General features: G+C 46.2%; 1 protein-coding gene across 11 annotated transcripts in view; it reads left to right on the plus strand.

Annotated features, from left to right (window-relative positions):
- Nucleotides 1–26,311, plus strand: part of ITPR1 (inositol 1,4,5-trisphosphate receptor type 1) — a 404,888-nt gene that overhangs the window by 308,664 nt on the left and 69,913 nt on the right. For all 11 annotated transcript variants that reach the window (XM_014585765.2, XM_027769774.1, XM_014585767.2 and 8 more), the window contains 7 exons: nt 3,643–3,843; nt 5,573–5,683; nt 7,963–8,058; nt 11,120–11,242; nt 12,549–12,653; nt 15,613–15,805; nt 23,400–23,522. In XM_014585765.2, the coding sequence (XP_014441251.1) occupies nt 3,643–3,843; nt 5,573–5,683; nt 7,963–8,058; nt 11,120–11,242; nt 12,549–12,653; nt 15,613–15,805; nt 23,400–23,522 (952 nt within the window). The remainder of the gene's footprint in view (nt 1–3,642; nt 3,844–5,572; nt 5,684–7,962; nt 8,059–11,119; nt 11,243–12,548; nt 12,654–15,612; nt 15,806–23,399; nt 23,523–26,311) is intronic.

A 26,311-nucleotide genomic window follows, 5' to 3' on the forward strand; every position in this document is an offset into this window, starting at 1 on the left:
TTCCTGGGAACCCCTAGCGTTCCACAGGCCTGGGTGGAAAGCCAGTGATCTGGACCAGTGGTTCACAAGGATGAAAGTTAGAATCATCCTTAAAAACACCCCCAGGGGACCAGCAGATGGCATAATGGTTACATCGCTGGATTCGCACATAGTCGATCGTGGTTCGAGACCTGGTGGCTTGAAACTCCTACTGGGGTTGTGTGCCCAGAATCCCCAGAGGAGAATGGAGGAGAAGGGATTGTGGTGTGTCATCCCCATGAGGGGTTGGGGGGGATTTCTCATTTTCAGTCTCTCTGGCAAGCACACCAGAGCAAAAATCTCAAAAGTTTTTTTAAAAACCACACTCCCCCTCCCCGAATCAAACTCTCTGGGGAAGTGATGTGCTCTAATGAAATAATGTTTGCAGGAATCCAGTTCTCAGAATGATGGTTTTGAGTGGGATTCAGCTACTCTGCATGCCACCCTGTTGGCTGATCCAGAGCAGATGGTGCAACCCTGGGTCCTCAAGGATCTGAGTGGGGAGATTGCAGCCTCTCAGGGAGTTCCAGCTCCCTGGTACAAAGAACTGCAGATCAACTCAGAGAGAAGGAAGAAGAAATCCGGCCTTTTGAAGCCACAGTTGTTGGGCTTTTGCCCAGCATTTCTTGTCATATTTATAACCTTAACTTTCCTGTCGGTAAATGTGCGGTAGAGATAAAGCCACCGAGTTTGTCTTAGCCAGCAGGCCGTTGCTGCCTTAAGCAAGCCTGTTTACAGGAGTCAGAAGCTGGAGGGGAAGGGCCACCTGGTGAGCGGCGCATGTGGGCTTTCCAACCTTCCCAGGAAGCTGGTTTGGCTTTTCCGTGGGTTAAAGGACGTTCAGCCTCTCTCTTGCCGTCAGCATAAGTGCGGACTTGAAGGCCTTCACTTCCTTAATCAGAAAGAATGGGGTTTCTCAGGTTGGACAAAGCAGGGCGTTAGGTGCTAAGGTAAACTCAGATTTCTGAGAAGAGCTCCTGTGTGCCTCTGAGTGAGTGGCATGACTTCGTTTTCACAGAGGGACAAGAGGAAATGGGTCTGAGAGGAAGGGAGATTCCAGCTAGACATTGCAAAAACCAGAGAGATGTGGAGAGGCTTTCAAGAAAGGGCCGCCGACTGGCCTTCATAGGGAATCAGGAACATGGCGCCTGGTTAGCCTGGACGACTTCCCGGGTTCCCTTTCCTCCATCCATTGAGTGTAGCTCAGATGATTGCAACCAGCGTTTCTAAAGCACCTGGTAGTTGCCAGTCCCTGCGCTAGCTGCCTCGCACCCAGTGCTGTCAACACGGTCCTCGGGAACTGGCAGACGTCTCTGAAAGCATGTAGTCGATGGGTATAGTAATGTCTTTGCCTTGATATGCATGGTATTCATGCTGGAGAAAGAAACGTTGTACACTGTAAAGATTTATGTGATTAAATGTAAAAACATAAATAAAATTTAAGAAGCTCATTGTTAAGCACAGGGAGGGTGAAGCTGTGAGGGTTCTGATAACATTGGAGTGGGACTGGAGGGCCAGTGAGGGCTTTTCATAAGTGACCTTGGGCTGCATCCTGAACGAAGAGGAGTCGGACAGGGGGGAGACTGGGAGAGGGTGACAGGCAGAGGGACCAGCATGGCCACACACACCCCCAAGGCGAGAGAGTGAAGACTGCGAAGAGTCCTTAGAGGTACCTTGCCACCAGTGAGAGAGAGGTGTGGTAGGGCCTGGGGCGGTACCAAGCAGAGAGGGGCATGGTTAGGGCAATGATATAGCCAAGCAGAAAGGGCCAAGATGAGAAGTGGCATAGGAGTTTGAGGCACAGGTGGGCCTTGAGAGCTGTCCTGCGAATTTTAGTCTTGAACAGCCAGGCCTTCTCCATTCACCCTCGCATGGTGAGGGCCCCAGTCACCTCCACAAACAGGTGGTATCTTCCTTCCGGAGCTGGGGCCCGGTAGAAAGGGCTATGAACTCCTCTTCTGGCTTCCTATGCCCTTAGAAAAATAGTCACCTTACATGATCCCCAATTACTTGTCCTTCCTCCACCTCCCACCTGGACCTGAACATCCAGGACTTGCTTCTGTTATTGACCAAAACAGACTTAGAATAGGTTAGATTGGAGGGGGTGGTTAGTTTGGTGTTAAACATTAAATTTGCTATTCGTCTGTGCATTTACAAGTGTTTTAATGAGACAAGGAATACATAAATATAATTCCTTTTATAAAACGTGAAATGAGAAGAAATAGTTGAGAGTTGCCTCTCTTCTTTCCATCAAGAAATGTTAATGGTTTAGGCTGTATCCTTCTATATGTATTTATATGGCATTGGTATACTATAATGTGTGACTTCTTCCCATTTGATGGGGAATTATTTCTAGTTCTTTGCTGTTATCCACAGTGTTGTAGCGAGCAACTAATACAGCATAAAGAGAAGTGAATATTTCACAAAAGTGAGTTTGCTAGGTCAGAGATTATATCATTTTATCTCTCAGTTATATCTTTGTCTTACCTATTTTCTACAGTAAATATATATCACTTTTAAAACTGAGAGGAAAACTGATAGTTTTTGCTCTCTTTATTTATAAGAACAAGTTACGGGACTACCAGTTAGCGTAATGACTATGTCGCTGGACTCCCATGTAGTCGACCATGGTTTGAGTCCCGGACCCAGTGGCTTAAACTCATGCCAGGCGTGTTATGCGTGGAAGCCCAAGATCTCGAGAGGAGAATGGAGGAGAAGGGATTGCAGCGTGGCCATCCCTCCAAGGGGTTATTTCTCACTTTCTGTCTTTCTGTTTGTCTCTTTCTGGCAAGCGCATGCGGCCTATAGCAAAAATCTCTCAGAAAATAAAAAAATTACTAGAGTCTCTGATGATCTTTTCTCATGCAAACACTGCTTTGTGAGGCAGTTGAGTGTTTATTTCATTGAGGAAGTGTCTTGCTCTGAAGTCTCTTGGTAGCAGTGCACCTAAGTCCACATGCATGTACCTTAGTCATGGAAATGGTCGTTTCATCACAGTGGTGTTTTCATCCCAAAGTAATAAATATTTAAGGTGATGGACATGCCCATTAAGCTTGATATGATCATTCCACAGAAAAGATAAATAAATAAAAAGAAAATGGTCAAACAAGATCATCCATGCTCCCTCTGTGGCACTGGACTTTAAGTAGCCTATCACATCTCATTTTGTGGTGAACCATCCTTAGTGCCAGGCTCTGGGCATTCAGCACCCAGACCACACCACCATCTTTAAACACACACTGCACTTGGGAATGTCAGATGGCATCTGAACGTATTGCCTAGTGTATCGGAGTGAGTGGGAGTGGGGAAGAGGGCCAGGAAGGGAATGGAGACATGAGAACTCAGAGGAATAAAGGAGTCCTAAATGGGCCCTCAAAGTGGAGCCCTCCTCCACTATATCCTATCTACGGACCCCTTGGAGAGCAAGCCACTGTTGGCAGCCACTGCCATAGACCAAGGCTGAGGGCAGCCCTCGGGGAGGCCATGCAGACTCTCCTGTTTCATGTTGCATCTCTGCATGTTTTCTGACCTATCCAGCCTCTCAGGATCAAAATGCTGGGTAAATAACCTTTTCCCTCTTCTCTCTGCCTTCGCTCCCCCAACCTGGGGACTCCCCATTTCCAGAACTTCCTCCGTTGCCAAAATAACAAGACCAACTACAATTTGGTATGTGAGACGCTGCAGTTTCTGGACTGTATTTGTGGAAGCACAACCGGAGGCCTTGGTCTTCTCGGACTGTACATAAACGAAAAGAACGTAGCACTTATCAACCAAACCCTGGAAAGTCTCACCGAATACTGTCAAGGGCCTTGCCATGAGAACCAGGTAATTCCACTTGTATTTTGGGATGGAAAATAAAAGAAAGAAAAAAGAAAGTTGATACCTTTTCAATGCAGACAAAGACCAGTGCAGAAGTCACATAGCATGTATATGTTGGTCTGGAGAGTCAGTAGGACCGGAGATCTTTTTCCAGCACTCAAGCAGTACCCACTCACAGTGCTTGATTGTACTGCAGAACTTCACCTATGATGGGCATTGGAAAAGTGGTGCTGGGTCTCTTTACTTGACTTACTATGGTTCGATTAGGTTTGAATGTCCAAGTTGATTTCTGGGGCTCTGTAGTAATGAGAGGCTCCTATTAGAATAAGAAAATTGGGATCTGTTTTAAATACTAGGGAAGATTAAGAAGCTCTTTGAAGGGAATGTAAAAAATCTTGCTACATATGAGACAGCATGATGGTAATAGGAGACCATTCATAGTTGAGATTTTAACATTGTGGACATTCAAGGAAAAAGAAAGACGACTTGGTCTGACTTTAGCCTTCCAAAAAGTTTATTTTTTTGGAGTATAACCTCATCCTGTTTATATAAAATATCTTGAGGATTTTGTGAGTTTCTGCTTTGGTGCTAGGATAAGTATATTTTGTTTTGTTTTTAAGTGATTTTTGATATAAGGTGCATGCACTTGCCAAAGAGAGAGAGACAGAGAGCGAAAAAACATCCTTCCCCATGAGGGATGGGCACACCACAATTCCTTGTCCTCCATTCTTCTCTTGGGATTTCGGGCACACAAGTACCCAGTATGAATTTCGAGACTCCAGGTCCAGGACTTGAACCATAACCATGTGGGAGTTCAGCACCTTAGCCATTCTGCCACCTCTGGCCTCAGGATGATTTTATTTTAACTCCAGATGATAGCTCCTTCTGGGCTGCAGATGGTAGAGTGAGACTCGAGAGGGCCAATTCTAAACCCAGGGCCAGGGAGCTGTGAGAATCTGTGTCACTTAGGGAGCCAAGACTTCACTCCGAGAGAACAGTTCATGGGAAGGAACTCATGGTCTATCAAAAACCTGGTCTTAGCTGTCTAAGAATGTGAGTAAAGCATTTTGTCAGACCCACTTTCCTCTCCGGATTCCACAATGAGACAAATGGTATCGTCCGCGTTAAAACGAAAGGGAACAACAACAAAAAAACACAACAGGCTTGGGGAAAGGCTTTTATTCAGCACCTAAGTGAATGCCCTTCTAACTCCACATGGAGACCTCTCAAAAGGAACAGGCAGGCTTGTGCTGCAAATGGGGATCTGACCTGGAGGGAGATGATTAATTTTGATATTGTGTGAATTAGACAGGAAACTTGCTTTCCAAGCTTGAGCTTTCAGCCAGAACCCAAAATACAAAACAACGAATGATATAGAGAGAACGGAACACACCTTTAAGGGGAAAAAGGGTTCAGGACCTGGAATCAGTCATACCCCATTTTTTCCCTTCAGAACAAAAGCCTACTACACTGTGCTGTTCGGATTAGACACAACCAATTTATTGGTTGCAGTGCATGGGGACTTTCCTGCTGTTTACTGTTAATTCTGAAACTAGAGATGTTCATCTGTCTTTTATTTTTGCCACTTTCTCACGGAAAATTTGCAGCCCTCCTCTCGAGACACTTACTGGGAGTGGCAAGCATTGTGTTGAAATAGCAGTTGAGCCTGTTGGCCTTTGACGTCTGATTTATGACCCGCGTTGGTGTCAACGTCTGTGTGTGTCTGTTTTCTCAGAACTGCATCGCCACCCATGAGTCCAATGGCATCGACATCATCACAGCCCTGATCCTCAATGACATCAACCCCTTGGGAAAGAAGAGGATGGACCTCGTGTTGGAACTGAAGGCAAGTCGGCACTGAAAGCAAAAGACAGTCTGTTTAGAAGCAGCCCCTTTGGTGTATTGCCTCAGCATATGATACAGACAGTGTTGTGAAACACTATTCAAGGCAGGTCTTGTAAACGAAATGCACGCTGCACGTTGCAAGTTCTGAGGGAAATCCAGAACTTCCGTCTTTCCTCTCCAAATAAGGGTCTTATGACAGGATAGCAGCTTTTCAGCTGCTCGGTCACATGGAATGGGGACTGATCACTCACAGCTGAGAAGTGAATTCAGACACCATCCCAGAACTAAACGCCCTGGTTCAGAAAGCCGCAGACAAAGAAACCGGGCCTCCATTCCTTCTCTGTGTCCCGATTCCCCCCTCCCCACTTTGAGGAAGAAGAACTAGTTGAAGAATAATATAACTAAGCCTAAGTAAAACCCCCCCCAAAATATTTTATTTTAGGCGAGGAACACCTTTTTCTATTCTGTCATTAATTTCACAGAAGGTGAATATTGTTGGTTTAAGATGAGGAAGATTATACTTACCGGGAATGTGCCTGCAGGCCTGTTGGCGAGCTTCTCTGGATGTGTACAAATGGCGAGCCCCACATAACTGATGTACACACACCCCTGACATTCTGACCCCACATAATACTAAAATGGTTTTATGGAGTACAGCTAGTGACTCCAGGGCCCTCAAGCTGCCAGGTTTATAAGCTGACCTCTTGGACGTTTGAGAAGCCGACACACCATTGCTGACGTTGATTTCTCAAGTGTACCCCAAAGCCTCTGTCCTCTGTTTAGGGATTCAAAGGTTCTCTAAGAATCCCAAGGGTCACTTCTGAGAATTGACCTTGCCACCCATCCGTGTTTCTAACGTATATTTCGAAATGCGTCTGCCTCGCGGAGCACATTTCCTTTTGAACTGCTCCGTGTCGGGCGTGTTGAGATCTGCTCTCTGTCTTGGACTCAGCGAGCATTTTATCATTGTCAGGAAAGAGCTGGAACTGCAGGGTTTGCCGAAAAGTTGATACGTATTTATTGAATAAAAGGTATCGTAAGAAGGAAAGGTCGTTAGGGAAAACGGGAACACTGAAGCCCATGGGAACTGCAGTTATTTTTTTATTTTTCCTGTAATATTTAGAACCAAGAATTTGGTGCATGGTTTAAATCAGTGTTTGTTTTTGTTTTAATTGCCAGAGAGCACATGCGCTCTGGTGGGCAGGGGTGTGTCCCTCGGTGGGACCTGGTCTTGCTATGATCCCTACTCTTGGGTTTTCCATTTTGGGCACACAACCCGGCATCTGGCTCTCTTAACAAGTAGGCTACCGGGCTAGCCCTTTTACTTTTTTTTTTTTTTTTTTAACTGTTTTGACAAATTTGGTTTTGGAATCAACTTGAACACCATTCAAACCCCTGTACCCAATTACCATTTATCAGAAAGTACATAAAGTCTGAAACAAATAGCAAATTTCATAGGCTACTGCATTTCAGAGACTTTCTTCAACTAATCCAGGAATCAGTGGATTATTCGAGATATTTCTGTCCTGATGCTGAAAAATCCTCCATTTGGTAACAGCAACCTGAGTGCACCGTGTGACCTATGCTTGGGGAAGAGACATTAGCATCCGTACGCCCATTTTCCATTCAAAATGACAGCGACTTTCAAGTCCTGAACCCTAGGAAGCATTTAAATTATCGTATGTTCAGGACCTACAACAAGGTCAGGCTTAGAAGCGCAGGGTGTGGGCACATGATCACGTGTAATGCAGTGGGGGATTATGGCTCAGCAAGCATGCCACGCTCCCACACTTTGGGAGCTGGTGTCTCACATCATAACAGCAGGGTTTCTGAGAGCTGGTAGAAATAGCTTAAGATGGGGAGGCACTGCCTTAATTGCCTGCTTTCTCTAGCCTGCAAGGCCAAGTAACAGTGTTTGTTGTAACCACACCTACAGTAGGTTCTTCCTGGCCACTGTCACCATGAGGGTGACAGCGTCCCCCCAAGCACCCATGTTTACATTGCCAGTTTCTGCAAGGACTTGTACCAGGTAACGTGAGGGGCATAATGCTCCTTCCTGAACATGTATGTGCCTCTTGGCCCCAAATCAGACTCTGCACACATGTTTGCAGGGTCTGCAGAGGCACATTCTCTGCCTGGTACAGGTGGTTTTGATGAACGTGACCCATGGCTGCCTCCGGGATGGGCTGCCCGCCTGGTAGTCAGGATGCAGCCCCTGTAGGAATGTGCTCACATGCATTCGACTCCTCCACATCCGCTCTCCCTTTGTCTCTCCATTAGAACAATGCTTCCAAGTTGCTCCTGGCCATCATGGAAAGCAGACACGACAGTGAGAACGCCGAGAGGATACTTTATAACATGAGGCCCAAGGAACTGGTAAGTCGGTGACTGACAGCCTGACCATGGCTCCCAGGAGCATCGGGCAGTGCAAGGGCAGAGCAAAGGGGTCTGCTTCTTTGAGCTTTCTCCACAACTCCCAAATCAGAAGGATAAGGAGACCATTTAGCTCAGGCCTCTGCATGGTTGGAGAAGGAAGTATTGCTTTGATCATGAGGTGTTTTTCCTCTGCCTTCTGTGCAAATCACATACAAAAGCCTTCTTCCCATGTTTTCCCTCGGGGGGGGGGGTAGGTACAGTGTGCTCAGGGAGCCCGGCAGATCTGAGTTCAAGAACATAGTTCTGCCTTGTTGCTCTGTGACCTTGAGCAGTCACTTGACCTCGTAACTGCACTTTCCTGATCCTTGAAACGAAGATAATATTACCTAATCCTAAGGGTTGTTTTGAAGATAGATAAGAAGGTTCATGTCAGGCTCTGAGCACAGTGCTCAGGGCTTGACTCACCTTTAGTGCATTGAAAATTCTTCAAAGGCCTTTTTCCCATGTTTTCCCCGGGGGGGGGGGGTAGGTACAGTGTGCTCAGGGAGCCCGGCAGATCTGAGTTCAAGAACATAGTTCTGCCTTGTTGCTCTGTGACCTTGAGCAGTCACTTGACCTCGTAACTGCACTTTCCTGATCCTTGAAACGAAGATAATATTACCTAATCCTAAGGGTTGTTTTGAAGATAGATAAGAAGGTTCATGTCAGGCTCTGAGCACAGTGCTCAGGGCTTGACTCACCTTTAGTGCATTGAAAATTCTTTTCTTCTTCATTCATAGCTGTTTGTATTTTTTTTTGTTTTTTTTTTTGTTTTTTATTGTTGTTTGTTTATTCAGCCTTATCTTTGTCCAGTGCTGAAGAATTCACATCTCTTCTAAGTATGAGCAGTCTGGGCAACAGAAGAGTGTTTTTTGGATGCCAGTGTGTGTGTTTGCTTTAAAAAAAAAAAAAATTGGATCTAGTTTATTTGTGAGGGGTGATATTCACGATTGGCTGTGACTTCCAGGTTGGGAGTTTGTGCTGCAAGCTGTGACAGCTACCAGAGACAGTGACATGAGTTGAGGACAGAACTCCCTGTTTAGACTTTTCCCTCATGCAAATAAACTATAACTGACAGATTTAAATGAGGGCACTAAAATGTTTCTGCCTCCTGGTGACCTGAATGTGCACTTGGGGCCAGGTTAAAGTCCCTTAATGTCTGCCTTTAAAGAGAGTTAGCAGGGAGCCCAGGCCTTTGATCTCTGAGGTCGGGAGTGAGTGCAGCCTGAGGTGCAAGTCCTCCCTGAGTTTACATAACTACTACGAAATCAGGTAGCCTGGTGAGGCCAGGGTTTATCACCCCTGAGGAGGGGCGAATGCCTCTGCGGGGACCCCCATTCCAGTTCCCATGAATCAAGAACATGTCCCACTCTATTGCCCCCCTTGAGTGAGAGAACCATCCTTCTCCAGCCCTGCAGTTGCCACCGGCTCCTGGGTTGCCCCCTTGTGGCTGGAGCGTATCACCCTGGCTTGTGGGGAGAGTCAAAGGCTTTCTGAAATAAACACAGCTGCAAGAATCGAAAAAGCAGGGCAGTCTAATGTCCAGAGCACAGGCATAGGTGTGTATGTGCACATATACATTCCGGCCCGTGTTCTGGGCCACATTTTGTCTGTTCCATTGGGTGTTAGAACTGGCGGGAAAACAAGCTCAGAGAATACGGCTCTTGAAAGTCGTTTCTAGAGCCTGAGCAGGTGTCAGCACAGGAGCGCATGGCCTTCCGTAAGTTGGTGTTAATAATGCACAGTGTTCGGGTCGATGGCCTCGTGGCACTGCTAGGGTACCTTCTGAGTCATCCAAGAAAGTGATTAATGATTATACCTTTGGATAGAAGGTATTTGATTCTTGGGATGATGTGTGCATATGATAAACATTGGCCAGGCTCTGCTCCATCTGGGGCATTGTACTGGACACTAGGGGAGGGACCCAGGTGTTCCTGTTGGCAGGTAGCTGAGACCCATGGGAGCAGTAAGTCAGGCCCAGAAACGCTCTGAGAAATGTGCTGTCAGCACAAGACAAGCCCAGTGCTCAGGTCCTCAGCCAGAGCCATGCAGCTGCGAAGGTAACAGGGCCAAGTTCAAATGCCAGCTCACTCGCTGTGACTACAGGAATGTCCTTTTATCTCTGAATCTGTTTCCTCATCCATTAAAAACTGAGAATCACCGAGACCTCATAAAATGTTTTGAGCACTAAGATTTTTTGAAGAAGGTTGAAATTCTAAGCACAGTGCTTGGCACATAGACGGTGCTTGGTAGATGTTGCTAATTCATGCTGTTATTTTCACATGACATAGGTGGTGGGGGGTGGGCAGGGAAATTTTGGGATTCAGAAAATACTGCGTTGTCAGAAAAGTCATGACGCACTTTTTCATAGAAAATATACGTCATGACTTTTCTGACAAGCCAGTAGTTTCACCAGCTGTTCCCAAAGGCTAATGAGTTTCTTTTTTTGTTGTTGTTTTAATTTAATGTATTATCATTATTACAATGATCATTATTAGTTTTAAATTTACTATAAGGCATATGCACTCACTGAGAGAGAGGGAAGGTGAGAAAGCAAGCCTAGGTCCAGGAGTTGAACCACGGTCAGCCATGTGGGAGTCCAGCACACAGTCACCACGCCACCTGCTAATGGGTTTCGGAGTAGAGAGAGCTGACGAGGAATAGTAAAGACAGGACAAGTCTGGCATGTCGCCTACATTAGTATCTTATTTTATCATGTCAAGGCACTTTTGCAGGCATCTTCCCCTTCTAAAGTAAAGAGCACAACACCACCACAGAGTGCCTCTTGGCCTAAGTAAAGCAGTGAGGTTCATTTTCATGTTAGTGGAGCTCGAGTGGGATTGCTGGCCTGGGACAGTGTTGAGAAGGATGCTGAGGCTGTGTCTAAGCCTGACAGGAAAGCGCCAAACTGGGTGAGCAGTGTCTGCCCCAGAGAGGGTGACAGCTGTTGTGGTGTTAGACACGCCAGTCCTGTGTGGGTCTCTGTGAAGCAGGAGTTTTGTTCACATGGCCCTTTTGGCAGGTGGAAGTGATCAAGAAAGCCTACATGCAAGGCGAAGTGGAATTTGAGGATGGAGAAAACGGCGAGGATGGAGCTGCCTCCCCCAGGAACGTGGGACACAACATTTATATATTAGCTCACCAGGTATGCAACCTCTCCCACACCCCTGCAGGACCCCAGCTCCCTGCAGTGCCAGGATGCCAAGCTGGACATGCCCTTAGACTTGCTGTCCTTTAAGGCACTGGCCTAGGGCTGATTGTACTCGGAAGAATGTGGCTCCCAGGTATATTCGGCAGCCTGACCCCATGTGCTAATCCCAGGCCTTTTCCATCTCTCTCCTCTGGTTGGGTCATGTCCTTGGAAATCCCCACATTTCTTTAAAAAAGCATTTACCCCTGAGCAGTGACACTGAGATGGTTATGACTTTGGAGACATCTGATAGGGGTTTTAGGCTTTGATAAGTATCGGCAGGTCTGTCTTTAACAGTCTAAAGAAACTTCAGCTTCCTTGCCCATTGCTGTTGGAAATCCGTGGGAACTTGTCATTAAGACTGCCTTTCATTGGCCCTCTAGGGCCACGGTACTACTTTATGCCCTGGCACCAGAACACCCGATTTCGTAATTCTTTTCCCAAGTGCCTAAGTTTTGGAAGGTACTTCCTCTTTTCTGGAAGTCGCTGTGCCTTGAGCTTTCTGATGCAATGACAGGCTGTCACCCTGCTAAAGGCTTGTATTTCCTGTCCTTCAACCTCTTTAAACTCTGGGACAGGAGCCAGTAACAATGGTGCCATGGGGCCTGAGGCTGGTGGTCTCTGTTATAGCACGCTCCTGAGGAATTTCAAATCATCTCTGCCCCATCTCCTCCCCAGCCAGCAGCTGGCACTCAGAGGGTTTCCATACATTCTGAATAGAGGTTCCAAGGGCTGTACAGAAGCCCGGTCTCTACCATCTAGCTAAAGAAAACAGAAAGGGCTGGCTCCCTGGCCTGGTGGTTGGAAGAGCCAGATCCCACATGGCCAACTGTGCATTTCAAATCCCCGGCAGCTGGAGAAACACACTGGGCATGTGTGCATGCATGCTCCAAATCCTGACAGGGTGGAGATTGGGAAGACAAAGGATTACAGTGTGGCCGTGCCCCCTGGGGGTTCTTTCTCCCTCTCCTTTTCTCTGACAAGTGTATACACCCTCTGACAAATAAGGAAAGGATAAAAGAAAAGAAAGAAATCAAGGAAAGTGGGGATGGGCATGAACTTGAAATGCTTTTCTACCAAGCTCCCGAAATAGCCCCAGTGCAGAGCGCACCTTGATGGAATGAAGCAGGCCTCCTGGCCCCTTTGCTCTTCAGCTTGCTGCTGGTTGTTAGGCAGTGTTCTGCACCCAGATTAGAAAGGAGCTTATGTGCCCCTATTGCAAAGAGACACCGACCCTGTGAATTTCTGTGCTGTGTTCCAGCTGGCTCGGCATAACAAAGAACTTCAGACCATGCTGAAACCTGGCGGCCAAGTGGACGGGGATGAAGCGCTGGAGTTTTATGCCAAGCACACGGCACAGATAGAGGTAAAAGAGCATCCTCGGGCACAGGACTACACTAAGGCCTCCGGTGCACTGTGCCCTATGCCAGGACTGGCATGCATTCACTGATGTGGGCATTCAAAATGTTGGGAGCACCTACTGTCTACCAGGTCCTACAGCATGTGTTGAATACCCAATGATGGTCAGGACAGTTGTGGATGTTGTTTGAGGTCTGGGGGAGGTAGACACTGAACAGATCCACACAAGTAATCTCATTCCTGATGAATCTGGCAGAGCCGTGAGGCCAAGTGGAAGGCATTCAGTAAAGGTCGGTGGAGGGACTTGCCATGGGTGGTGGAGCTAAGAGGCCTGTTCTGAAGAAGCTGCATCTAAGCACAGAACATAACGTAGGAATGAAGCAGGCAGAGCCTAGAGGGAAGAGGTTTTTCACATGCAGGAAAAATAGCATCTAAAAACCTGGAGGTGGGGACATTCTAGGTGTCAGGGAGAAGGCTGGATCAAGGCCAAAAGGATGCAGTTCCGTGAGCCAGCAGGAGAGCAGACAGGATTAGAGAGGAAAGGCAGCGGCTCAGGTCCTGCAGGACCCGTCAGGCATCCCGGGGTGTATGAACCTGATCTTCTTCAACACCATGGGGAACTGTCAGAGAGTGCCCAGGGGAGTGTTCAGGCCAGCTCTGCATTTAAACAAAGCAGGACAAAACAGCTGGCTACTCCCCCTGTGAACTAAATGGTAGCATCGCTATTCTGCAGGTAGACTAAGTCTAAATGAAGAGTCTAAGTAAGAGGTTGTGTCATTTGTCCAGTCATTGGCAGAGCTGGGATTTTAGTCCCTGTCTGACTAACCCCAGAGCCTGTGGGTACGTTTCATGTTCCCCACATTGTCTCCCAGTGTTCCAGAGAACACAGACTTCTGGCTCCAGGCAGTTAGGTGTGACGTGCCTGACTTTACTGAGAAGGAAAAGCACAAATTCGGTATCAGTGCCGGAACAAAGATTTTGAAGGAATAACAGATTCCTTTGGGCAAAGTGAGATGTTCAAGATAGAGACTTTAAGGAATGTGTCCCTACCCGGTGTCTCAGCTTTCTGGACTGTCTTAACCAAATGCATCTTTTCCCTCATTAGTCAACCACGCCAATGTATGTGAGCAAATATTCTTGATGTATTACTCTTAATGCCTAGAGGCTTGGCCAAAGGGCCAACTCTGTCCTCCAGAGCCCTTAAAAGACAAACTGCAGGTGTTTGTAATATAGACCATCAGAGGGGGATGGAACTTGGGAGATCATCTCATTGAGCTCCTTGAGTCACTGGCGAGGCTTGGTCAGGTTAAGAGGTGTGAGCAGAGTCACTTGCCCCATTGGAAGTGGGAGAAGAACTGGAATGCACACTTCTGCCTCCCACTTCTAACGAGATACAACTGGATCTTAAATGATGGAATGAGATGACCAGGCTCACTGTCCCTAGTTCTTAGGTCCTGCCCTAGGGAGTTATCTGTGCAAAGCAAGGAAACACTCTTTTACAACCCAGCCTAACAAACCAAGAGAGATGAGACTGGACTCTACGATGAAGTGCCAAACAGTAATAGAGTAGCCCTCAGTTCCCTTCTCACCAGAAGGCCTCCTCGTCGAGTCCTGCTTTCCCACCTGCACCCAAACACACATCTTTGCTCATATTCCTTCAGCGAAAGGAAAGACAGGTTGAGGGCCCACAAAACTGTGAAGCAAGGGAGGCTCTTGAGAGGAGGTAACAGCAGAGTTGGTTTCCAAGCCTGTGTTCACAGAGTCCCCTGGGGAGGAGTCCAGTTCCTAGCCCCCACACCACACTTACAGTTCAGTGAGGTCAGAGGATAGCCAGGATCAGCGATGACTAAGCCTCCCAAAATCCGGTCTCCAGCCAGAGCTGGTCCCCACTGTGTGAAGACCACATCCCTCAGAACTTGCAGAGCAGGTCTGCGGGAACCAGTCTGGCCTCTGAGAGAAGTTCCCACTACCACCTGACCTGAGTCACCTCTCTTGCTGCCTCAGGGAACAAAGGTGCTGACAGACGGAGAGCCAGCTCTTCTTGTCAAGGGCGTGGGCCCAGGCTTCACCTGACTTCTCTTGGCTCTCTGGGGAGGAAGAATAAAGGGAGGCCGTGCTTCTACTGTAGTGCAACTTGTAGCTCTTTTGAAATCTCTACCCCCCAGGACTGTGACTCAGTGCAATGTCCTAGAATTTGAACAATCTAGACCACACTACCTCTTCTCTTGGGATTGAGCTCAGCTAGGAAGGGCATGGAGGAATGCTGTAAGGTGTCCACCCCTAGGGCCAGAGAAGTTAAAGAGCAGCGAGTGCTGTCCCAGAGTTCAATGCACATTGGTTCACGCGTTGTACATTTTAGATATCCTGGCAAATAAGAGGTAGTAGGTTAGTGCTACTGTATATAATCCAAAGACCTCTTCCTAAAGTTCCTGTCTAGGAAAAATAACCCACTTTTGATATCTGAAAAGGAATTCTAGGTTATGTTGCTCCACTGCCTGGCACTGTACTGTCCAGTACGGCCGCCTAGCCACATGTGGTTATGTAAATTAAAATGAAATATTCTGTCCCTCAGTAGCCACATGTGCTAGGGCTCAGTGCATTGCCCCAGGTGACAAGCAGCTGCCCTTTTGGACAGGGCAAGTACAGAACCATCCCATCATCACAGACCCTTCTCTTGGACAGAGAGCCCGATCTGAATGTCTTCACAAAACGCAGTGTAAACTGCTCCCAATAAGAACTGGTCACATGAAGACGAATGGGACTAAGGTTAGAAACATACACTTGTAGGTTTACTAGAACTGGTTTTTGACGTAAGTCTGAGAGACACACAGTCAGGTCTGCTCTTAGACAATGGAGAGCCTGGAATTCTATCCAGCCATGAATGCCAAGCCCAGCAGCACCAGCACGTTGTCCTGGTAAAAAAATTCAAAGAAGACCTTTGAACGTCATCCATTTTTTCTCCTTAGATCGTCAGACTAGACCGAACGATGGAACAGATCGTCTTCCCGGTGCCCAGCATATGTGAATTCCTAACCAAGGAGTCTAAACTGCGCATCTACTACACTACAGAGAGGGATGAGCAAGGTAGCAAAATCAACGACTTCTTCCTGCGGTCCGAAGACCTCTTCAATGAGATGAATTGGCAGAAGAAACTGCGAGGTGGGTCGCAGCTCTTCAGCACCGCCGCGGGTATAGTGCTGGGGTTTCACAGCTCGGGCTTGGCGGTGCATTTCCTCCCCAGCAGCAGCTGAGCTGGTGCAATTTATGATGCTCTCTGCCTTGACTCACGAGGGGCATGGACACGCCGGTAGCTGGTAATGGGGCCCTCGCCTCCGTGTGACCGCTCGCCCGCAAAGGTTCCTTCATGCCGCATTTGACTTGATTTGATTGGGGAGCTCCCTGGGAGACTTTCTGAAGGTCTTTTTTGAGGTTTGGTATCTCGGCGTAGAAAATAAAAGGAGAAAAAGAGCCAGGCCCTTGAGCCCACAGGATGGTTCACCTGAGCAGGAAATTGGGCGGGCTTGATTGCTCATTTACTGGCACCTGCTCTGGAGACTGCTCTGGCATTTTCCCTCTTATAGGGCAGCTCGGATTTGAGACGCCAAGTCACCTCACTGGCAGTGGGATCATTTGCCGCCTAAGATGCGTCATTGCTCACTGGAGAGTTCCATTGAGAAGTTCAGCCAGTCGGGTTGAAATGACACGTCTCGAGCACGTTTATAGGGCTTCCCCAGAGGGCTGCTCAGCTCCTGGTTTTCATTAGGGTTTTAATGGGATCCTGCAGTACCCACAGCGTGCTTGGCACCAGCTGTCGTGACCAACTTAAAAAGGAGTGTGCTTCATTTTTATCTGTTAGGCAGGAGTCACACTTTTTATTTGAAACCCTGGTTCCAGCTGCCGTTGTGACCCTCTGGGCTGTCTGTAGGGTGGGGCAGGGGGAGGGGAAAGCTGTGTCTCAGATCAGTTCCTGGGAGCTTTCATCCTCTCCCTGATCCCTGCCAGTCTGAGCAGGAACAGACTGGTGTGCATCTTCTCACTGGGCATTCTCCTCCTCCACTTTCCCCCCTACCTTCCTGCACCCTAGATTTGGCTTAGTCACAGAGAGGGGCCTGCAGGTAGGTTTACTAAAAGGCCCTGTTTCCACCTTTCCCCACTCCACTCTGGTCTCACGCATCCCTGAGACACTTGAAGAGATCACCACATGTCTTGCTGGGCCACACCCACCCCTGACCCAGCTCCATGTCTGGGGACTGAATGAGGGGCGAGGGGGCCTTGTGGGGCCCTTCAGAGGCCCAGAATCGTATCCACCTGGTGTGGGCCTCAGGAGATGTGGGGCACAGTCCTTCCCACTGTCCATGTGTCCCCCAAGCCTACTGTGGATTTTTCTTAGACTCTCTCAGCTCCAGCCTCATCAGGAACATTGAAACTTTGACCCAACACCATGCTCATGCAGTAGAAGAAAAAAGATTACCCCAGGCCAGCTGGTAGCCTGGTAGTTAAGATGGCCAGATCCTATGGCTAACTCTGTGGTTCACTTCCAGACCTGGTGGCTTGAAAACCATGCTAGGCGTGTGTGTGTGTGTGTGTGTGTGTGTGTGTCTCCAAAATTCTGAAAGGATGGACATGGTGAGAAAGGACTGTGGAGTGAGTAAGCCCTGGGAGAGTACTTTCTTGGACTAATGCTCACTCACCTGCTCTGTCTCTCTGTCTCTCTGTCTCTCTCTGCAACAAGTGCATATGCCCTCTGGCAAATTAAAAATAAATAAATAAAAAGGTTACCATGCCCTATCACCCCAAAAAGGTAGACAGAGACCCCATCCACTTCATACTCCTATTTCCAGCTATTATGTTTTATAGGGAGAAAATTTTCTTTCTTTTTTTTTTTCCATGAAAGGAAAGACAGACAGGACTCCCAACATGGTCTTTCCACCACAATCCATTCCCATCTTTAGCCAGCCCAGATCACAGGCATGCAGACATGTGCCTGGTGTGTAGAGGGAGGCCTGAGGATGCAAACCCAGGACCATCTCGTCTGGGTAGGGTTACAGAATATCGCAGAGGGGAGACCTTACTCAGTTCTGCCTTTTACTCGGGTATTTTGTAATTCTGGTTTTAGGAGATAGTCCTGAATTCATGTCATCAAACCGCCAAACCAGGTAACATACTATAGCTTCACTCTCATCATTATATGTATCTACAGAGGCTTGTTGGATAAATCCATTCTCTGAGAATTATGTTATCAGAAAAATATATATACATGTATTAATTGTATATGTTATATGCTCTCCAGAACCTTATGAACCAAAAAGGGGTTTTTACCTTTTCTGGTGGAGTAAAACTTCTCCTCCTCCCTCTGAGATGTCTCAGCCTGTGTTGGACAAGGACCTCCACACAAGGAGGGGACACTGACTTCCTGCTTCTGTTCCCCATGGGCTCCCCAGCCCTGAGCAAACCTCACTGCTCCCAGCCCCTCACCTATGAAGTAGGGGATCAAGAGGGTCTGATGGATTGATTCCAGAGGAGTCATCTCATTATTTTACATGGCATTGTAGCTAATACCTTTCCTTATTTTGGTCTTTCTTTTTTGGGGGGAAAATAAGTTTTTGTTTCAGCAAAGCTTAACTACGACTCTAGTTGTCAACAGAAAGATTTTAATTGGCTTCAAAGCTATCTGCTGGTAAGAGAGAAGTTGAAAATAATAACTGAATTAAATACGATTTGCATATTTAGAGAGGGAGAAATAGACTCATTAGAAGGATGATTACAATGCAACACAGTTTTCCCCCTTTAAGTAGATTATTTCTCTTCTAATAAGTCTGCAGGAAAAGATTGTTCTAGCTTTCTCATGTTGCTGCTTGCCCTTTGCATGAATGTGCCAGAGGGTCGCCTGCACTTCAGTGGGGACTCAGAAATGAGTGCGGGCTGCCGAGGCTGATTTTCTTCCAAGGGTTAAAGTACCTATTGCTCTGCCCTCCAGAAACCCACTTCCTTGCTTTACCTACATAACGTGTGCACACTCATGCATGCACACACGCTTCTCCACATTCACATCCTCCCTCTGGCATCCTCTCCTGAAGACCCTCGTCTGGGTGAAGTGAAAACTCTGGGCTAGAATAACTACAAGACAGTGGATGAGGCAAGTGAGGCAGAGTTGTATATGCTGACACTTACTTGGGGTTTCCCTTCATGATGATCACACTGATTGGCATAGACCTCGGAAATTCTGTTTTTATATTCAGTGGGGCTTCAAAATGTTTATGGAAAAGTTACCTATGGATTTCAGAATCTTTTTGCACCAAAGTAAACTTGTACTTTAATTTCATTTTTTCCTAAGAACTCTTTGACATTCATTCATTCTCTCTCTCTCTCCCTCTCCCCCACCCCTCATATTTCCATGTATCCCAAGTCATCCAGTAAGACCCAGTAATAGAGCAGGTGTATTGATCCAGAGAACTTTTAGCCCCTAGTAAGAAGAAAGCATGTATAGGGCTCAGTGGGAAAATTAACAGGAGTAAGCTATGACTCTTTCCTTCAGGAATGTAGCATCTGGAAGGGCAGACAACACAGGCATAGTTTTACATGACTGTAATACAGGCTAATTATGAACATGGTTATAATCAAGCAGTGACACATTGGGGAAGTGTGGGAAAGGAGCACTTCAGAGGAAGGGAGGATTGAATAGCATCTGGAAAGGTAGCACATGGATGGACACAGCCTGAACAATTGAAGGAAGGGGAGTGTATTAGTTTCCAATTGCTGCTATAACAAATTACCACACACCTGGATGTTTATAACAACATAAATGTATTATCTTACAGTTCTAGAGATAAGAAATCTGGAAATACTCTTAATCAGGTTAAAACCAAGGTTTTGACAGGACTGTGTGCCTTCTGTAGGCTCCAGGCTGTTCCAGGTTCTAGAGGCCATCAACATTCCTTGGCTCTCAGTATCTTCCTACCGCCTCAAAGCCAGCAGTTCCAACCATTCTCACACCACATCACTTTGACTCTCGCTCTCCTGCCTCCTTCCTTCACTTATTAGGACCTTTGTGATTACCCAGATACTCTGAGATCTACTCTCTTTAAACCCAGGTCCTTCACTTCATCATACTTAAGTCCCTATTGCCATGTAAAGTAGCACATCCACAGTCCAAGGATTAGGATCTGGATATATTGGAGAGCGACTGCTATTGTGCCTGCCACAGAAGGTATGACAGTTGCTTCCTATCATGTGTAACAAATTTACTCTAAAATTTTATAGTTTAAAATAATAAATATTTACTTTCTCACAGTTTCTTGGGGTCAGGAATTTGAGAGTAGCTTAGCTACATCGTTCTGACTCAGGGTCTTTCATTGACTGGACTTGGAGGACTCACTGCTTTGCTCTCTCAGATGGCTGTTGGCAGGAGCCTCAGTTCTTTCATACAGACCTCTCCGTGGGTCTGCGTGAGTGTTCTCATGACACAGCAGTTGGTTTCCTCAGAGTAAATGATCTATTCAATAGAGAGAGCCAGGAAGAAGCTATGATGCCTTTCATTTATTTATATATTTTGTCTTTATTCACGATAGAGCATGTGTATGCATACATCAGAGAGAGAGAGAGGGAGACAAAGATAAAGGAGCACCCTCCACAGGGTCTGGTCATGCCATCAATCCCCTTCACCAGGTCCTTCAGCCCATTCAGTCATGGACAATCACATGCATGCCCATGATGCAGCCCCAGGCTGACCAGTGTGGAGACTCAAACCACAGTTGCCATGTGGGATCCAGCTTCTCTTGAGTAGCACTTCATTGCTGCAGCAGGGAGGCAGCCCTGCAGTGCCTCTTATAGCCTACTCTCACAGCGGTGCACTAGCAGTTCTGCTGCGTTCTATTTATTACAAGCAAATTACTGAGTCCAGCCCACACTTAAGAGGAAGGGGATTAAGTTGTGCCTCTTAAAAGGAGAAGTATTTCAAGAATCTGTGGGCCTAATTTTACATCACCACAAAGGGGGAGCTTAGGGAGACTGGAGAGTGCAGGGCATGTTCAGAGAGCCACCCCTGGATCAGGGTGAAAAGGCAGGCAAAGGGGATGGGGCAGGGAAGTGGGAGAAGAGTCTGGACAGTAAACAGAGACAGTCCCATGTGCCACAGGAAATGAAAGATGCTATACATCAAGGGTGGTCTGTAAGTATCTTCTTGCACCTGGATAAATACCCAGTTAATTTGAAAGACCAACTGTTTGTTAGATTGCAAATGGCACTGCAATTTAAGTATAGAATGTTAACCTTATAAAAATAAGATTTATTTGTGAACTGCGTGTCATAGTCAAGGATCATTTACTACAAGTGCAATAAAGTAGCCAACAGGGGATGCACTCACACATTGGATATGGAGGGCTCCTCTGAAGAGTAGACTGGTTGACATAGACCCTTGCTAGGCTTTGCCAGTTCCTTTTTTTTTAATCTTTTTATGAGCTTTTTATATATACACAAATGTGGAGAGAATCTTATGAATTCCTAGGTACCATCCTAAAGCAGTTAACTCATTGCCCTTCTTCTCTTCTTCTGGAGTGTTCACATCCAAATCAGAAATGGGCTTTGTCCCAAAAGAAACACCAGTAGCTATTGTTTCCAGAGCAGAGAATTTCTCATCTTAAATTTGCTTCCATAATTCGGTTACCAAAAAAGCAAGTGGTTTCCTGGTGATGGCTCTTGGTCAGCTCCTCTACTGAATGGTGACATGTGCCACTCACTATCTTTATCTCTGTTACTGGCCCCAGAGGATCACTAACCTGGGTAGTGAGAGCTCCACAGCACTCCCCCTTTGCTAGGCCTCAGTTTCCCTTATTTATAAAGTATAGGATTAGAAACTATTGGGTCATTGGAAAAGTCATGAGTATTTTTTTTTCTGTTTTTCTATGTAAAAAAAGTGTCATGACTTTTCTGACAAGTCAATAGAATGATTGCTCATCTCTAAAACTCTCTAGTTTGGAATCATGGTCTCTTCACAAGTACAAACATGATAGTCATGGTTATTAGATTACCCAGGGCTCCATTTAATTGCACCCTAGTTTTATTTTGGAGGAAAGAATCCAAAGGGTCAGCTGCTGTCATAAGCATCATTATAGGGCCATTGGATTTGGCACTGGCTACTGTCCTAAAGTTAAATGACGACTTCATTGGGGAAAAGAAGTATACAGTAGAGATCCATTCTCACATACTCCATGCTGTTCTCTGGGGGGGATCGTGTGAATGAGACTGTCTTTTGGAAACCTTGACTTTGATATGGGCACTGAAACTATTTCTACCACTTGAGTGTTATCTTAAGTTTAAGACAAAACAATAAAACGCTGGGTTATTGGAAAAGCCATGACATGTTTTTGCTTAGAAAAACACAGAAAACTACGTCATGACTTTTCCAACGACCTAATAGTTTAGAGAAAATGGAAACACCATCACACCCAAGTGTGCCCACAGGTTTATTATCCTAAAACAGAGAGTGCCTGGCAAGCTTCGTTTCTTCTATAGATAAGAATGGAGTAGGATGGCAGCAACAGGGTTAGCTATGTGGTCTGGTGGTAAAGACAGCCGGATACTGGGACCAGCAGTTAGTGTAATGGCCATGTTGCTGAACTCCCATGTAGTCAACTGCGGTTCAAATCCTGGATCCAGTGGCTTAAACTCATGCCAGGCGCTTGTGTGTGTGTGTGCCCAAAATCCCGAGGAGAATGGAGGAGAAGGGATTGCAGCGTGGCCATCCCCCATGGGAGGGGATTTCTCTCTTTCTTTCTCTCTGTCTTTCTGGTGAGCGCACACACCATATAGCAAAAATCTCTCAAAAAAAAAAAAAAAAAACCAGCCAGATGCAACATGGACAACCCACAATTCAAGTCTCAGACACAGTGGCTTAAGATATGCTGAGTACATATGCTTGGGTGCCCAAAATCTGTAAAGGAGGAAGAGATAGAGGAGAAGGTATTGGGGTGGGGGAAGCAGTATCAAGAGTGTCTCTTGCCCCTTGTGGTATCCCACCCTTTCTCTAATTTGGGAATGGGACTTTCCTCCTCATTCTTCAGTCAACAGCTTGCACTCCAATACCCTCTTCCCCTAAAGGGGATCATCAGACTTCCACAAAATAGCTAATAACTCAGTGTCAAGAAAGGGGCCATTGTCTTGCTTGTAGGGACCAACCAGGTCATGGAGCATTTTGAGCAAGAGAGGAATGTGGAAATTGTATGAAGTTCTAGTCTGGGCCCCAGCTGGGCCTACTGTGAATGCTGTGTCTCCCCACAACCCCGGCCCCCTGTGCCAGTCATACCAGTGCCCGACCTCTAAAGAGCTCATTGAACTCTTGGGTCTCTCTGGGCTTTTGCTCTAGCCCAGAACCCTGGGGGGAACCAAGGACTCTGCACATGAACTTTAAAGAATCCCTAGACTCCATCACTTCCGGTGTTCGCTGGGGCAGGCAGGGTTTTTAGATGCTCCAGCTTTTCTCCTTCGCTTCTCCCTTGTCTCCCAATGCATCTTATGTTCCAGTAAGTACTCCACACAGAAATCAGTCAGTCCGATGTCACTGTGTGCCAACTTCCAAACAAGCGATCATTTTTACTGTGTGTTAAAAACCGGGAACAAAAGCGAACTTGTGGGGGCAGAGGGAGTGGAAGGGCCATGCTGAGTCTCCGGCACCGTGCCGAGGTCAGGGTGCCGTGCCGAGTCCCCGGCGCCGTGCCTCGCCATCTCCACTCACGCCACGTGGTCTCTGTCTCCACAGCCCAGCCCGTCCTGTACTGGTGCGCCCGCAACATGTCCTTCTGGAGCAGCATCTCCTTTAACCTGGCCGTCCTGATGAACCTGCTGGTGGCATTTTTCTACCCATTTAAAGGAGTCCGAGGAGGTATCTGTTTCTTTAATGCTAAGAAAACTATTAGAAGCAGCAGGAAGACAGTAACTTGCATCTTTTTTCCCCTTAACAATTATTTTATTTACCTTTATTTATTTATTTTAATTTGACCAGATTGAGAGAGAGAAAGAGAGAGAGAGAGAAAGCAAGCCACCAGGTCCTGGACTCTAACCATGGTTGGCCATGCAAGAGTCCAGCACCTTTAACCACCATGCCACCTACCCATCCCAGTAACTCCCATCTAAACTGTGGTTCCTGTTTGTGCGACATTTAAGGTTCCAGGTATCTATTTTCAGGCCAGATGAGTGTGTAACTTTTACCTCAGATTTTGTTTTAATTCTGACTTCAAATAATTTAACTTTTGGATCTTAATTTTCAAAATTAAACAAACTGGAATGAGAAGAAGCTGTATAGTATTAAACATGAGAAGTCAGCCCCCTTGTTTTATATATCCAGAAACTATGTCTCAGAGTAGTTGCACAGCTAGTTAATGGCAGAGCAAACCCTAAAACATAGATGCTCAGTCCATACCATCCTGTGGAATTGATTTCAGACTAAACAATTTATAAGAAGTCTCTGGAATTTTAATTATTTTATTTTATTTATTTATGTATTTATTTATTTTTGACCAGAGATTGGGAAGAAGGCAGGGCTTGAATTACTGTACATCCTTTAATGTTTGGTCTATCAAGAGCTCCATGTCATTGGTCACATAGTAAAACATAATGTCCATGGTCTTCATGAATTTCCTCCACCACCCTCTCCTTCCGGCTGTCCATATGAACATCCTACGCATGTTGCTGAGGACACACAATTCTTTCAGTAGGGCACTGTAGTGGGGGAGGCTTCATTTGTTAATGACTTTCCAGGAACATTCGCACCATGAGACCTGACAGCGGCATTAAAACTCTTCTTCTCTGGGCCAGCCCATCATGGCCTGCTGGTTAGGGCAACTTGAGAAATATGCCCAGTGTGTGTGTTTGTATTCCCAAAAGTCCCAAAAGGAGAAAGAAGTGGAGGAGAAAGGATTGTGGTGTGACCATCTCTCTTAGGGGCAGAGGGAGTTCTCACTCCCCACCCCTTGTGTGTCTCTGTGTCTTCTCAGGGAGCACAAGTGCTCTCTGGCAAAATTTAAAAAAAAAAAAAAAGAAAAGAAAAGAAAGAAAAAAAACTCCTATTACACATTCATGGCCCCTTTTCTAACACCCACTATAGCCTCCCAAAAGGTCTACTTTCCAGCTAAATTTTTCATCTGAGCATTTTGGCAGACCACCTCCCATATGTATAAAACAACCTGCCAGGAACCACCTCGTGTGAAACATAATGGGATAAAAAGTCCAAAAGTAAGACGCAAAAGCAGCGCACAAGTCTGTTGCAAGCCCAGCTCCTAAGATTAATGCAGAGATTGGAGCCAGGAGGTGGCATGGTGGTAGAGATGTAGGACTTCCACATGACTTACTACAGTTCAAGTCCTGGACCCAGCAGTTCAGAAGTCACATGGGTGCATGGGCATGCATGCCCCAAATCCCAAGAAAATGGAGGAGAAGGGATTGTGGCATGGCTATCACCCATGGGTGGTGATTTCTCACTTTGCCTCCCTCTGTCTCTCTCCAGCAAACCCATGCACCCTATTGGCAAAAAGCTAAAAAGAGAATTAAAATAATATATAAACATCAACATGAGCGACATTCCTGTACATTATAAAAGTAAATTTAAGCATTCGTCTGAATGTGATGACATACTATGTAATGCTCGTGTATCTAAAGTACCCATTTAAGGATTTAGCTTTTCTGTTTGGCCTTAACTTAGGTTGAAGGCAGAATTTGAATGACTCTTTTCCCCTCCTGGATGCATAAGCTAAATGCAAGTCTGGAGGGCTTTTTCTTCTAAATGCCATGTCAGGAAACGTGAGTGTCCATGTCTGAAAAGACTTCACAGGAGCACAAGGGCTGTAAAGTTTTCTCTGAGGGGTCGACTACTTGAATGAAACTGCTAGTCATTGGAGGTGTGAGCAGTAAAGGGGTCAACCATGAGCTCAGCTGGCTGTGACTGAGGCCCAAGTCTCCTTTCCCCTCAGAGAAGTCATCACAGTAGATTATTTAATGACTACTTCGGATGCATTTTCCTTTACCCTCCTTTTCTTTACAAAGATTTCAAATACATTTTTTTTTTGGTCCACCGTGACTGTTTTCTGCACTGTTCAGTACAGTGGCATTCAGGCCAGTGTCTGGGGACAGCAAGTTGACTACCCCTAGCCCCTGCAGCCCTCAGTGATAAGCTATATGTGGTAGCCACTAGAGTTCAGAAGGCTGGAGACTTAGTATCTAGGCCTTGTTCTGGTGCTCATTTGCTAAGTGTCTCTGGACACATCGCTGCAGTTAGTCCTTGTTATCCTCAATGTAAGACATACTGAAGTTGAGTCAGTGATTGTCAAATTTTAATATGGCATCAGAAATTCCTGGAGAGTTCAGGGAGAAGTAGTTGCCAACTTAAAATCTCTAGAGCATCCTGTTTCTTGCCCATTAGAGTTTGAAACCCTGGCCAGGATGACTGAGTCTTTCCAGCTCTAAAATGACATGTTCTGAATGTGGCACCAACTCTGGTTGATCAAGAGGAGTCAAGCCTTCCTGTTTTAGAGTCATGGGCATTAGAATCTCATCATGATGGACTAAACTGAAAGTGTAATTAGATCTTCTGGGAGAGAAGGTTGTTCTTATATATATATATATATATATATATATATATATAAAAAAGTTCTCTCATCATATAGTGATGAAATTTTT

This window comes from Tupaia chinensis, unplaced genomic scaffold (assembly GCF_000334495.1).
Source record: "Tupaia chinensis unplaced genomic scaffold, TupChi_1.0 Scaffold000089_1, whole genome shotgun sequence".
Taxonomy (NCBI): Eukaryota; Metazoa; Chordata; class Mammalia; order Scandentia; family Tupaiidae; genus Tupaia; species Tupaia belangeri.